Source organism: Bidens hawaiensis, unplaced genomic scaffold, assembly GCF_021521415.1.
Source record: "Bidens hawaiensis isolate Kalapana, Puna unplaced genomic scaffold, B.hawaiensis_p1.1 tig00004192_1, whole genome shotgun sequence".
Taxonomy (NCBI): Eukaryota; Viridiplantae; Streptophyta; class Magnoliopsida; order Asterales; family Asteraceae; genus Bidens; species Bidens hawaiensis.
This window is the reverse complement of record NW_027491249.1, coordinates 122,317-135,849: the sequence shown is the minus strand read 5'-3', so window position 1 is coordinate 135,849 and position 13,533 is coordinate 122,317. Positions and strand designations below refer to the sequence as shown.

The following is a 13,533-nucleotide window of genomic DNA, read 5'->3' as shown; positions in this document are numbered from 1 at the left end:
AATCAAGTCTACCTTAGGCATTGCTATATATTGGCCTTCCACTCAACTAGTGTTTTGGTAAACTAATGTACATAATTTCAGTTTTATATAATATATTTAATGGGATGAACCATCAAATCGTTTTATCTTCGACTTAACGCCACAACGTTGGATTCGGTGTTTGATTAAAGTAGTTGACATTACATGGGTCCAAGTTAATTTTGATTTGGAAGCATAGGAAAGACATTGAATAACGTGACACTGTTTTCACCTAGAATAGGCAACACCTATTTGTCATTCAAATCATGGTCCAACTATATTTCGCCTTCTAATAATATAATATGGGACAATGGTTAACACTTTAGATTTTATGATCTTAATAATTTAAAACTTGTTTTAAGGGGTCTTTTCATAATTGTATATTTCATTCTTAATGGTGTTTTTGATTAATCAGACCCTGAAACGTCAAAATTGTTATGGGCAGTTAGCATTCTATCTCAGAAAAGTTCACTCGAATATTAAGGATGATTTTAAACACTGTAAAAAAAGAGAAAAAATAAGAAGCTAAATCAGACAAAACTGTACACACCCAATGACTTCTTCTTTCAATAATCAACAAACTAATTAGTAGCAAAATGAAGTTATGAACTTTATATTATTTATAAGTTTTGAAACTTTTGTTGCTCGTTTACGTATCTATGTAAACATAAATTTTTAATGAGATTTAAGGAATTTCTTTGCTTGTCTTTTAATCTAATAAATAAATTTATTATATGTTATCAGCAATGACATTTGTCTTTTTTATAAGAATGACATTTTTATATTAGGTACAACTAAATTGAAACAAATATCCCTTATTTTAAATGAAACTCAACTATTACATGTTTTAATTATATATAACAAAGATTGGTTGTTTTTATAACTAAAAGTAATCCAACAATAGAACTTAGGATGTTGATTGTCTCCATGTTTTTGGAGTCTTGCTTCTTCCTTGTTTCCCCTTTAGCGGAGTTTGTTTACCGATGCTACACGAATCATATCCTTGTTCGTCACCCACTTCCATGCTCATACCACGAAGATTTGTTGACATGGCCAATTTCCGCCAACTAAAAAACCTTTTCTTCTTCTCCGACAATTTTCCAATTTGCATTTGCATCAAGTGACATTGCCTCTCGAGCTTCATCACATTTTCTTTTAGCTTCTTAATTTCCATCTGTTGAAGAGTCATAAGATCTCTTGACGAATGGCACCATTCCTGTGGGTCCAACCCTAGAATCGGGCTCTTGGAATTGTTAAATGACCGGCTCCAATCTATATGAGAATGAAGCTTGGCTTGTTCTGAGAAGAGAACTTGAATAACTGATCTGACTGGTAAACGTTCGTTTTAGGCGGCATGGAGGGATGCTTCCATTGATAACTTTTGACTATCGATTAACTTGCACAACATCTTTCTTTCTTGTTTCGTTATGCTCACGTGCGTCTATAAAAATAATATGTTGCGGTTATAGAATAATGAAAAGTCTGTAAATTGTTGATTATTAGTATAATTAAGCTCTTTATAGAAGTATAACAAAGACTACTGTATAAAGCAAAGCTAACTAAATTATAAAATAAAATGTAACAAATCTTTATCCATAAATAAAGTTTAACTACTATATGTCACACTCATCACGGGAGGGTACACAAAAGGCCAAGTTGCAATTCCGATGTGCCAACACATTTATCTTCTTTATTCCTATTGTTGATAAATGACAACACACACATATTTTTGATTCAATATATATAAGAACAAAAACTTTAAATTAATATTCAAATATTTGAAATGCCTTGTGAAGAGGTAGGTCCCAGCAGAGCCCAGCTGGACCCGCAAGACTCACCTCAAACAGAGAAGTCTGCGCAGTCGGACCCGCAAGACTCACCTCAAAGAGGGACGTCTGCGCGGTTGGACCCGCAAGACTCACCTTAAGAGGGACGTCTGCGCAAAGACCAACTGGATCCGCAGGACCCACCATGCTCAGAGACGCGACGTCCTTACGCGCAGTACGCAAGCTGCTCCCGCAGGAAACGCCTCCCAATGGTCGACGTACTCCGCCTGTTCCCGCAGCTACGGATACTAGCCATCAGGGAAGGCTACCCGCACAGCAAGGCTACATGCACAAGGCACTAACTATCAAATAATTCAGTAATGTCACCTGAAGAAGAAATGAGCAAGCCGGGAACACTCCCGCCCAAAGCCGAGAATACTCCCGCCCAAATGAGCCAGTCCGTACGATACTGGAGGATCTTTTGTACTGTACCTGCCAAGGTATGGACAAAAGATCTTACCAAAGCTGCGACAGCTCACTGACAACAGTACGATGGGCAGCACGCTCTAGTACTTAAAGTCACTATCAGCCGCTGCCTACTCACCAACCCCTGTCGGGGCACGTCCATAGCCTGCAGTTGGTGGAAAAGGAATAGTACACAGCCGGCCTGGTCACTATCAGCCGCTGCCTACCCACCAACCATCAGCATGGCACGTGCGTAGCCCACAGTTGGTAGAACAGGAATACTATTCAGCCGGCTGTACCTGCTTGGAAACCTACCTTCGGCTATAAATACTCCAACACCTTGGAACGGTATCATTATCTTATATCTCTATATATTATCTGATATCTGCTCTAGTCATTTCTCTTAATACACACTTATATTCAAGAGCAATCTAGTCTGATTCTCACGCCGGAGGGTGGTCACAAGGAGGTACCCCCCCCCCCCCTTCTCAGTGACGAGCTCACGGTGTCTGTTTTGCAGGTCATCGGAAGAATAACCATCTTGCCGGACACAACCCTCGTGGGAAACATCTATTTAACCCCCAGATTATCCGTAATCTGCCCGGGGTCACTTAGTGTTTCTTCATTGGCGCCATCCGTGGGATAAAAGCTAGAACTTATTCTATTTTAGTTTTTTCAAAACTTATGGAAAGATGGTTAACGTTACTCCGGTCCCGAGGCCAGCGAGTGACCAAGAAACCCCGGTAATCACAACCCCAGCTACTGGGAGGAACACCGGCGAGTACACAAATTTTAAGAACACTACCCCGGTTACCCAAGCGGGGGTAAGTGCAGTAAATTTTACGAACACTACCCCGGTTACCAGAGCCGGGGCAAGTGCAGTAAACAATCATCCCCTGGGATTCATTGATACCCAGGCGGAAAGACGACAGACGAGGTTCCCCCGCCAAACACTTTATCAAGTTAAAGCGTGGGCGGAAGCACGTCAGAAGGAATTCCAAGCTGAGTTGGACGAACGCTTACGTTCACTCCAACAGGCTGACGAATTCGGAAGCACTCGACAACAGCTCCATATGAGCAATGAGTGTGAGTCCTCGGACGATGATCGGGAGGAATCCGACAGTGACGCAAACCCTCGCCATAGGGCGAAAGGAAAGCGTAACGAAACGGACTTCCAACCGAGAAGGAATTTTAGAGAAACCTTCAAACAAAGGAACGCGGGGGGAAACCCACGTGACTTCTCCAAAACCTTTAGACCAACTGCTGCAAATGCGGGAACATCCAAGTTTGCAAGGGACATTGCGGAAGCAATCGCCCCGAAGAGTGCCAAGCAGATGCCCAACATCGGCACTTATGATGGTATATCCGACCCAGACGATCACCTGAGCAGATTCATAGCGGGGGCAACCGTCAGCAACTTGACGGAACCCACGTGGTGTTATATGTTCCAGATGACGCTGGTTGGAGCGGCTAGAGCGTGGTTTGACCGTTTACCGGTCCACCACATCTACGATTGGGCGCACTTCCAACACAAGTTCAGTCAACACTTCAGTCAACAGAGGAAATATACTGAAGAACAGTGGACGATCCTCAACTGCGTTAGAGAGGAGGATGAATCTTTACTAGACTTCATCACTCGCTTCAACTCGAAAAAGCTGAGTCTGGGCGCTATAAGCGAAGATCTTGTTCGCGCCGCTTTCATCCAGGGCGCCGAATACCCAGAGCGAGGAAGCTAGGCATTTGGCAGTCAAGGGTAAACTTTGACACCTCATCCAGCTCTCGCTCTTTAGTAGGCGGAAGGGATAACACGCACCCATCAAGCCGACACCCCCGGTGGACGCCGCTCACCAAAAGCGTCACGGAGATATTTGCCACTGAGAAACTCCCATGGCCAAAAGCTCCAACGGTCCGGCACCGACCTGACGCGGATCAGAGCAAATACTGTGACTTCCACGGGACAAAGGGTCACACCACTGAGAAGTGTACATCCTTGAGGGATATTGTTGAAACATTCGTCAATGATGGAAAACTTACACACCTTGTGGCATCAATCAAGAATAGAAGGAAGAATGACAACCGATACAAAAGCAACGGACGAAAGCCCGTTGACATCAGCATCCACATGGTTCATAGTAACATCAGAGGAAGAAAAAGACGGACGACAGAACCATGCGCATGGAAGGAAGCTGAGGTGCGTTTCCCGCGAGTGCCATGAGGACCCAGCAAAGAAGGCCCTATTGTCATCAAAAGCCAGCTGGGGCACTACATCACTTCCCGCACTCTTGTTGACAACGGCGCCTCGTCAACGGTTATGTACAGGCAGTTCTTCGACAAGCTAGACGACGAAGACAAAGAACGCCTGGAAACGGTCTACGCCTCGATGGAAGGGTTTGACGGCAGCACAAACACCCCCTGGGTATCCTATCCTTCCCCGTCATTCTCACAGACGGGAAGCACTCCCGCACAGAAGACGTGGACTTTGTCGTAATGAGGAAGCCACACCACACATACGACATTCTCTTCGGGAGAGACAGGATGGCAAGATTCAATGCTGTGGTATCTTCAGTCCACGGCATGATGGGATGGCCAACAGCTGAGGGCGTAGCGATGGTCACCGGTATTCCTCAGGTATGCATCGCATCTGTCTCATCAACACCCAAACCAAAGATGGCTAAACCGACCATCACCGAACCAGAAGAATGGGCCTTCAATGGCAAATACCCCGACCAAGCGGTTACCATTGGCCCAACAGTCACTGATCCTACGCGCACCTTACTCAAACGCTTGCTACAGAAAAACGCTGACATCTTCGCATGGAAACCAGCTGACATGACTGGTGTACCTCGAAGTAAGGCAGAGCATAAGCTCAAGTGTGACCCGGCTTTTACGCCGGTCATACAAAAGCGCAGAGTAATGGGGGCGGAACAAGCTAACGCATGTAGAACCCAAGTCAAGGAACTCCTTGACGCGGGCATCGTACGCGTTAGCAGATATCAAACTTGGGTTGCAAATCCCGTTATGGTACCGAAGTCTAACAAGCAATAGCGCATGTGCATAGATTTTAAAGACTTGAACAAAGCATGCCCCAAAGATTGTTACCCGTTACCCGAAATTGATCTTAAGGTAGATTCGTTGGCACCGTTTCGCCTTAAATGCTTCCTTGATGAGTATAAAGGGTACCATCAAATCCACATGGCCGTTGACGATCAGGACAAAACCGCATTTCGGACGCCCGATGGCACATTTTGTTATCAAATGATGCCATTCGGACTTAAGAATGCCGGGTCCACATACCAACGCCTGATGGACAAAGAGTTTCATGCCCAAATTAGGAGGAACTTGGAAGTCTACATGGATGACCTGGTCATCAAAAGCCTTGACCCAGAAACGATGTTGAAAGACATCGAAGAAACATTCAACACACTCAGAAAGATAAACATGAAGCTCAACCCGAGCAAGTGTTCCTTTGGGATGGAAGAAGGGAAGTTCTTAGGAGTCATTGTTACTAAAGATGGCTTCAGAGCGAACCCTGAAAAGGTCGAAGCCATTATCAAAATGGAATCACCTACTACCATCAAGCAAGCTCAGACACTGAATGGACGCCTAGTCGCACTTAACCGCTTTTTGGAAAACCATGCGGATAGGTCATTCCCATTCGTGTCAACGCTGAGAAACTGTTTAAAGAAAACGCACTTCCGCTGGACACCAGAAGCGGAAGCAGCTTTTCAGGAAATTCGGTCACGTTTGATCGAACTCCCAACGCTCACAGCACCAGAAGCGGGGGAGGAATTAATCCTATACCTCTCCGCCACAGATAGAGCAACCGGGGTTGTCCTGCTAGTCGAGCGAAAAGGCATCCAGATGCCAATCTACTATGTTAGCCGTGTCCTAACAGACGTAGAAACCCGGTACTCTACCCTGGAAAAATTAGTCTTAGCACTTGTACAGGCTAAGACGATACTTCCAAGGTCACCCAATCACCATTCTCACCAACTTCAAACTCGCAAACGTTCTAGGCAAACCCGAATTGTCGGGACGCCTAGCCAAATGGGCAATAGAATTGGGAGAATACGCGATAAAGTACAAGCCGAGGCCAGCCATAAAAGGCCAGGTCTTGGCCGACTTTATTGCCGAAGTCCCCGCCTCTCGGGAGAAAAAGTGCCAGGAAGAGGCTCAACCCTCTCCAGCACAGGACATCGATGATGTCTGGCGACTCTACACTGATAGAGCAGCCAGCAGCGAGGGCTCAGGCGAAGGATTGAAACTAATCAACCCAGCGGGCCAAGAATACACTTACGCTATTCGATTGGATTTTCCAAGCACAAATAACGAAGCAGAGTATGAAGCATTCTTGGCCGGGCTGAGAATTGCGTGTAAGATGGGAGTGAAGAACTTGGAAGCCCATGTGATTCCATGTTAGTAGCCAACCAAATAAACGGGACGTACACGGCCGTGAATGACACAATGGCGCTATACCTCGCACAAGCAAAAACCCTCAAGCGCGATTTTAACGATTGTAAGGTCATACACGTCAAGCGTAACGAAAACAAATATGCAGATGCGTTAAGCAAGCTTGCGTCATTGGCGTTCACCCACTTGGGAAAGGATATCCGCATTGAACTCCTTGGCGCACCATCAGTCCCGCACAAGGAAATCTGTGTCATCCAAACCGGCACAGAAACATGGATGACACCAATAATAAATTACCTTGCGACGGGTATACTACCAGAGTCAAAAACACAGGCAAGAAAACTACGCTGTAAAGCACTGAACTATCAACTCATCAATGACATCCTTTACAGACGTAACTTTCTTGGCCCACTCCTCAGATGCGTTGACGACCAAGATGCCGACTACCTCCTAAGGGAAGTACACGAGGGCATCTGTGGGATACACGCAGGTCCACGTGCAGTTGTAGCTAAGCTAAACAACGCGGGATACTTTTGGCCGGGGATGCATACGGATGCACTGGCATACATCAGAAAGTGTAGGTCTTGCCAACTCTACGCACCCAACACGCATTGCCCGAAGAATGAACTTGTTCCAGTCACCTCTTCATGGCCATTTCAGAAGTGGGCCATCGATGTGACAGGCCCATTTCCCACAGCAGCAGGGAACGTTCAATATCTAGTGGTAGCCATCGACTACTTCACCAAGTAGATAGAAGCAAAACCCTTAGCCCAAACAACTGCAAAACATATCAAAAAATTTATTTGGGAATTTATTATTTGTCGTTTTGGACTTCCACAGAATTTGGTGAGCGATAACGTCATCAACTTTGCTGACAAGAAGCTACAACAGTGGCTGAAAGAACTTCAAATCACCCACACCTTTACCTCAGTGGCACACCCGCAAGGTAATGGTGAGGTGGAAAGAGCAAATAAGAGCATCGTCGACGGCATAAAGAAAAGACTCTTGGAACATAGATCCGGCTGGGTGGACGAACTTCCACACGTCCTTTGGGCAAACAGAACGATGAAAAAGGCAAGTACGGGAGAAACCCCGTTCAGCCTCACTTATGGCACTGAAGCCATGATCCTGGTCGAAATTGGTCAACCCTCACCAAGGGTCATGATTCAACCAGAAGACAATAATGCAGAAAGACGGTTAGACCTTATGCTAATTGAAGAACGCAGAGACTTAGCCGCAGCGCGTGAAGAGAACTACAAGCGACAAATGCAAAGGTACTACAACACGCGGGTAAAACTCTGCAACTTCAATGTCGGAGACTACATACTACGTAACAACGAGGCTTCAAACCAAGAACGCCCAGGAAAGCTGGCCCCGGTCTGGGAAGGGCCATACATTATCAAAGAAGTTTTTAGAAAGGGCGCATACCGGCTCGAAAGGCTCGATGGCACCCCCATCCCAAGAACATGGAATGGAGCTCAATTACGCAAATGTTACATGTAGATCAATTCCAAACTCAAAGAAAATGCCCATAGCCACTTCTAATGGAAATGATTCTCCTTTATCACATTGTGTTGATAGCTTTACCTTTATACTTATGAACTTTCCGCACTGATACGCCGGTATTCACCGCATAAATAAGTGGGGAAGTCGTTGCGTGTGGACGGCGGCAAAACCCGCATAAACACAAAAAACGGCAAACCTTCACGCAGGTCAGTTATAGGTGAAGATTGGTCATCCCACTAAATGAAAGTGACGGTCCTACCCGCACAATCATGATAGAGGAAACTGAACACTAACCTATTGACAATCGCGCGTCGAACGGTTAACTTATTCAAAACACTCGGAAAATTGCTAAGTTAAACTAAAGTATGCATGCGCGAATCATATATTGTTTATGAGGCAAAACAAGTGCCAGATTAAACTATAATCTGCATGAGCAAGTCATACAACGTTTATAACGCAAGTCAAAAAGATTCAAAAAGATTCAAAAGTAAGCGGGACTATACCCCTTACATTGGCAACCAAGTAACTATAAGACAGGTACGAGTACAGTGTCAAGGCAAAACCCTTCACATACTTAGCACCTGCAGGGAATTGAAGCCAAGAATACCTCGGCAACCAAGTAACTATAAGACGGGTGCGGGTACAGTGTCAAGGCAAAACCCTTCACATACTTAGCACTCGCAGGGAATTGAAGCCAGGAATACCTTGGAAGTAAAGTAACTATAAGACGAGTGCGGGTACAGTGTCAAGGCAAAACCCTTCACATACTTAGCACTCCGCAGGGAATTGAAACCAAGAAGGATCTTCTGGGCCATGCTTGCGAAAGGGATATAACATCCCCGCATAGCGGGAACGTTGAGAACTAGATTGTTGGAAGCTCCAAGATGGAATTGGTTGTTTAACATAATTGATCACTATGTTTAAAACTACCAAAACCCCGTGGAGAATCTACACAAATGAAACTCAACGCTCACGACGTGCGAGGAGGTTACACACCTACCCGCATCATACCCAAAGATCAAGCAGAACAGTGGGAAATTCTGCACGTGACATTAGGAAACCCGCGGGAAGAATCCCCGCGGAGACCTTAAAACTAAACCCTTTTCAAAACCCCTTTGCTTAAGTCCAAAAGTTCACCTCACTTATTAACAATTCATGAGAAGAACATTGGACTGGGGGGACTTGAAGAGGTAGGTCCCAGCAGAGCCCAGTGGACCCGCAAGACTCACCTCAAACAGAGAAGTCTGCGCAGTCGGACCCGCAAGACTCACCTCAAAGAGGGACGTCTGCGCGGTTGGACCCGCAAGACTCACCTTAAGAGGGACGTCTGCGCAAAGACCAACTGGATCCGCAGGACCCACCATGCTCAGAGACGCGACGTCCTTACGCACAGTACGCAAGCTGCTCCCGCAGGAAACGCCTCCCAATGGTCGACGTACTCCGCCTGTTCCCGCAGCTACGGATACTAGCTATCAGGGAAGGCTACCCGCACAGCAAGGCTACATGCACAAGGCACTAACTCTCAAATAATTCAGTAATGTCACCTGAAGAAGGAATGAGCAAGCCGGGAACACTCCCGCCCAAAGCCGGGAATACTCCCGCCCAAATGAGCCAGTCCGTACGATACTGGAGGATCTTTTGTACTGTACCTGCCAAGGTATGGACAAAAGATCTGACCAAAGCTGCGACAGCTCACTGACAACAGTACGACGGGCAGCACGCTCTAGTACTTAAAGTCACTATCAGCCGCTGCCTACTCACCAACCCCTGTCGGGGCACGTCCATAGCCTGCAGTTGGTGGAAAAGGAATAGTACACAGCCGGCCTGGTCACTATCAGCCGCTGCCTACCCACCAACCATCAGCATGGCACGTGCGTAGCCCACAGTTGGTAGAACAGGAATACTATTCAGCCGGCTGTACCTGCTTGGAAACCTACCTTCGGCTATAAATACTCCAACACCTTGGAACGGTATCATTATCTTATATCTCTATATATTATCTGATATCTGCTCTAGTCATTTCTCTTAATACACACTTATATTCAAGAGCAATCTAGTCTGATTCTCACGCCGGAGGGTGGTCACAAGGAGGTACCCCCCCCCCCCTTCTCAGTGACGAGCTCACGGTGTCTGTTTTGCAGGTCATCGGAAGAATAACCATCTTGCCGGACACAACCCTCGTGGGAAACATCTATTTAACCCCCAGATTATCCGTAATCTGCCCGGGGTCACTTAGTGTTTCTTCACCTTGTGACAGAAATTCAATAAAAAATAGTAATGAGTTAAAAACAAATTTAACTAGAGAGTAGAGATAATTATTTATAAAATAAAATGAATTTGAGTTGACATTTTTCAAAAACTTGTCTTACTACCAAATCAAATACAAAAACAATATATTTTTAACAAACTAAAAAATATAATACATAATATTTGAAATTTGTTAAATTTATTAGAAATTTAAATTGCTAAATGCTTAAAATTAATAGAACTATACTAAATATGGGTTAATTTTTTTAAACGACCAAACTATAATATTATACATTTTCAAAACTCCTATAAATATGCATTCATTGACATTCATTTCTGGGTTAAAACTTATGACATCCCACTAAAATATAAGAACATCTAGTCATCTACAACCATCGTGTATTTGTGTATTGAATTAGTGTCAAACACGTCTCAAACTCGCCCCTCTATTTCTTAACAATCTAACCACTGTATGTTTATGTTTAAACATTAATGAAAATAGTTTATTATAACCATTCTAATGCATTTTAAATATATACCCTAATTACAACATTTTTTTACCATATGAAAATTATAACCTTTTAAGTTTAATTCTAAACATATGGTTGAGTAAGAACTTACTTTTAAATAAGTATCAATGGCACGATACAACCCATCGTCCGTGGCACGGGCTACTGCCGGCACAGCTCCGGCAAGCTCCATAAACTCCGGCAAACCGAGCTCCGAATCCACTGCAGCTTCCGCAAGGTAAGCATCGACAACCTTTGCAACCTTAAACATTCCAGCTCCACTTCTCAAACCTTCAAGGTCCATTTCTACAAACCTCTTCACTAACCGGAGCATTAGTTCGACGTCGAGTAACGTGCGTTTCACGTGACTAAAACACGGTATCATTAGCTCCTTCAGCGTCGCCTGATCTAACCTGTTAGAGAATATTATAGAATACATTGTTAGAGTATGATTATTATATTATTGTATTATTACATGATTAAGCTAGACATACTATTTGATTATAAAGGTTTCCTTATATTGTAACTTATATATATATATTTAAAAGTGTATGAAATTGAAAAGGTCAGTAGAAAAATTTACGATTTGGTTTTATGTTTTTTAAAAAAATAAACTTATGTTTTAGTTTTGATTTTATATTTAAAAAAAACCGAACAAAATTTATAGATTTTATATTTTTACTTTAAACAATTTATCAAAATTTAATAAACATGTAATTAAAATATTTTAGCCTGCATAATAATTAATCAGTTATTAAATAACAAAATATTTTAGTCCACATGTATAATAATTAGTTATTAAATAACAACATAATTAAATTATTTTGGGCTAGATTTGGTTTTCGGTCCAAAAATTTCAAGTTCAGATGGCAAAACTGAAACTGTAAAAACCAAACAGTTTTCAAAAATTCAAAAACCAAATTTTGGTTTTTGTTTCGGTTTTAGCCCAAAACTGACCCCAACCAAACCGTGCACAACCTGCAAGCCAACCGCTTCTCCAGCTCCTCGCGGTAATTCGAATCCACTCCCACCATGTGAGATATCTTTAGTTGCCGGAGAAGAAAGCTGCATGGAGCTGCATCATTTTCGGGTGGAAGAACCGACACAATTGTCTCGATGAACAACCGCTTTTTAAGCCAAGACGCGGTGGCGCTTTGCGGTGGCGATTGGTGGTTGGTGGTGGCAGGTGTCGGAGGCTCGCCAGAGAGTTCGGGGATCCATTTGCACGCGTAATGTGTGATAATGGACCCGATGAGATCGGGTCGGACACCTTTGGCTTTAAGGCCGGATAGGGTTTTAACGAAATGGTCGATATCGACAATGCAGGCGTCGTCGAGCCAGCATTTGGCTGCGAGGGAGGTAGGTCGGTCGACTGGAAAGTTGGCGGAGTCTGGGGATGGGATGGTAGGTGAGTCATTTTTGTGTAGGGGTGGTGGTGAAGTAATTTGGTGAGCATGTTATGTAGTTATGTTGTGTGTTACATTACATGGGACATGCCTCATGTGGATAAAATCTGAAAAGTTTATGTGAATATGTATGTTGGATACTTGGATGACTTAAGGAAAGACTTAAAATATGTAAATGACTCAAATATAAACCAATTAAATATGGAAATAAAAAAATACTTTAAAGAAATAAATATCAACTTTAATAAATTTTTGAGGGTAGGAGTGTAAACTGGTGATACCAAAACTGAACTATTTCAAATTATTTTGTTAAAAGCTTGAATCGAGTCAAGTTTAAATGAGACGGGTCTAAACATGAGATCAATGATTTGATAAGTTATATACCGAGCTCGACCAGGATCAAAAGTCTAAAAGGTCTCTTATTGCTATAAATATTGTGTGTGTGTTGTTTGCGTGTGTAATATGTGTATATATGTATGTGAAACTATAAGAAATGCAAAAATAATTTGTATACACATATACTAGCATATTATTCACATATCATTAATAGGTTATACGAGTTGTATAACATTTTCCATATACCATTTGAGTCATATAAGTTTAAATGGGTCGTATGATATGTGAAAAAGTTTATACGTACTCGTATTGTTACAAATCATTTAAAATGGTGTGCAAAAGTTATACGACCTGTATAACTTTATTTAAATTTAGTATAATTACAATATTTTATTGTGTTAGAAGTTAAGATTATTTGAATATTCTTATACAGCTTATATAGCAAAATGATGTAATGTACGTGTAGCAACACACTTTGAGAAGGCAAATATTATTTACAACTCACTAGGAAAATGCAACTTTTAATTCGGGCATTGTTGACACCTATTAAAGAACCAACCTAAGTAGATTTGCATGCCATAAAAGAAGCTATAAAGCAATGGAGGACCAACCTAAACCCCGCCCCAACTCAAAGTCCTAACCTACAAATGATTTAGTTTTAAATCTTGAGATGGGGAATTTAATTGAGAATGACGTTATCGAATTGGACCGACCAATAGGTACGAGAGCTAAAATGGGAAAAGGATCAGGGTATTGTATGCAAGCTGAGGAAATCATCAAACTTAGAAAGATAAGGTATTTTATCGTCTTAAAACCGAGAAGATGGAATACGATAAGGGAGAAAGAGGAAAAAAGTTACAACTTGAAAAT

General features: G+C 43.0%; 1 protein-coding gene and 1 pseudogene across 1 annotated transcript; both read right to left on the bottom strand.

The window, feature by feature from the left end:
• The window catches only part of LOC143625673 (uncharacterized), a 192,273-nt pseudogene that overhangs the window by 120,141 nt on the left and 58,599 nt on the right, over positions 1–13,533 (bottom strand).
• Positions 931–12,391, bottom strand: LOC143625657 (BTB/POZ domain-containing protein At5g48800-like). Its single transcript, XM_077095941.1, has 3 exons — positions 11,900–12,391; positions 11,034–11,334; positions 931–1,459 (listed from the first exon to the last, which is right to left on the bottom strand). The coding sequence occupies exons 1-3, from the start codon at positions 11,953–11,955 to the stop codon at positions 1,364–1,366; spliced, it is 453 nt and encodes a 150-aa protein (XP_076952056.1). The 5' UTR covers positions 11,956–12,391; the 3' UTR covers positions 931–1,363.

Bases quoted from the DNA above. Each gene is read 5' to 3' on its own strand.
- LOC143625657 (XM_077095941.1), bottom strand. From the start codon at position 11,955: ATGGTGGGAGTGGATTCGAATTACCGCGAGGAGCTGGAGAAGCGGTTG. The intron at 11,335-11,899 runs GTTGTGCACGGT...ATTCTCTAACAG, and splicing joins GAGAAGCGGTTGGCTTGCAG to GTTAGATCAGGCGACGCTGA. The intron at 1,460-11,033 runs GTAAGTTCTTAC...TTATTTTTATAG, and splicing joins CCATTGATACTTATTTAAAA to ACGCACGTGAGCATAACGAA.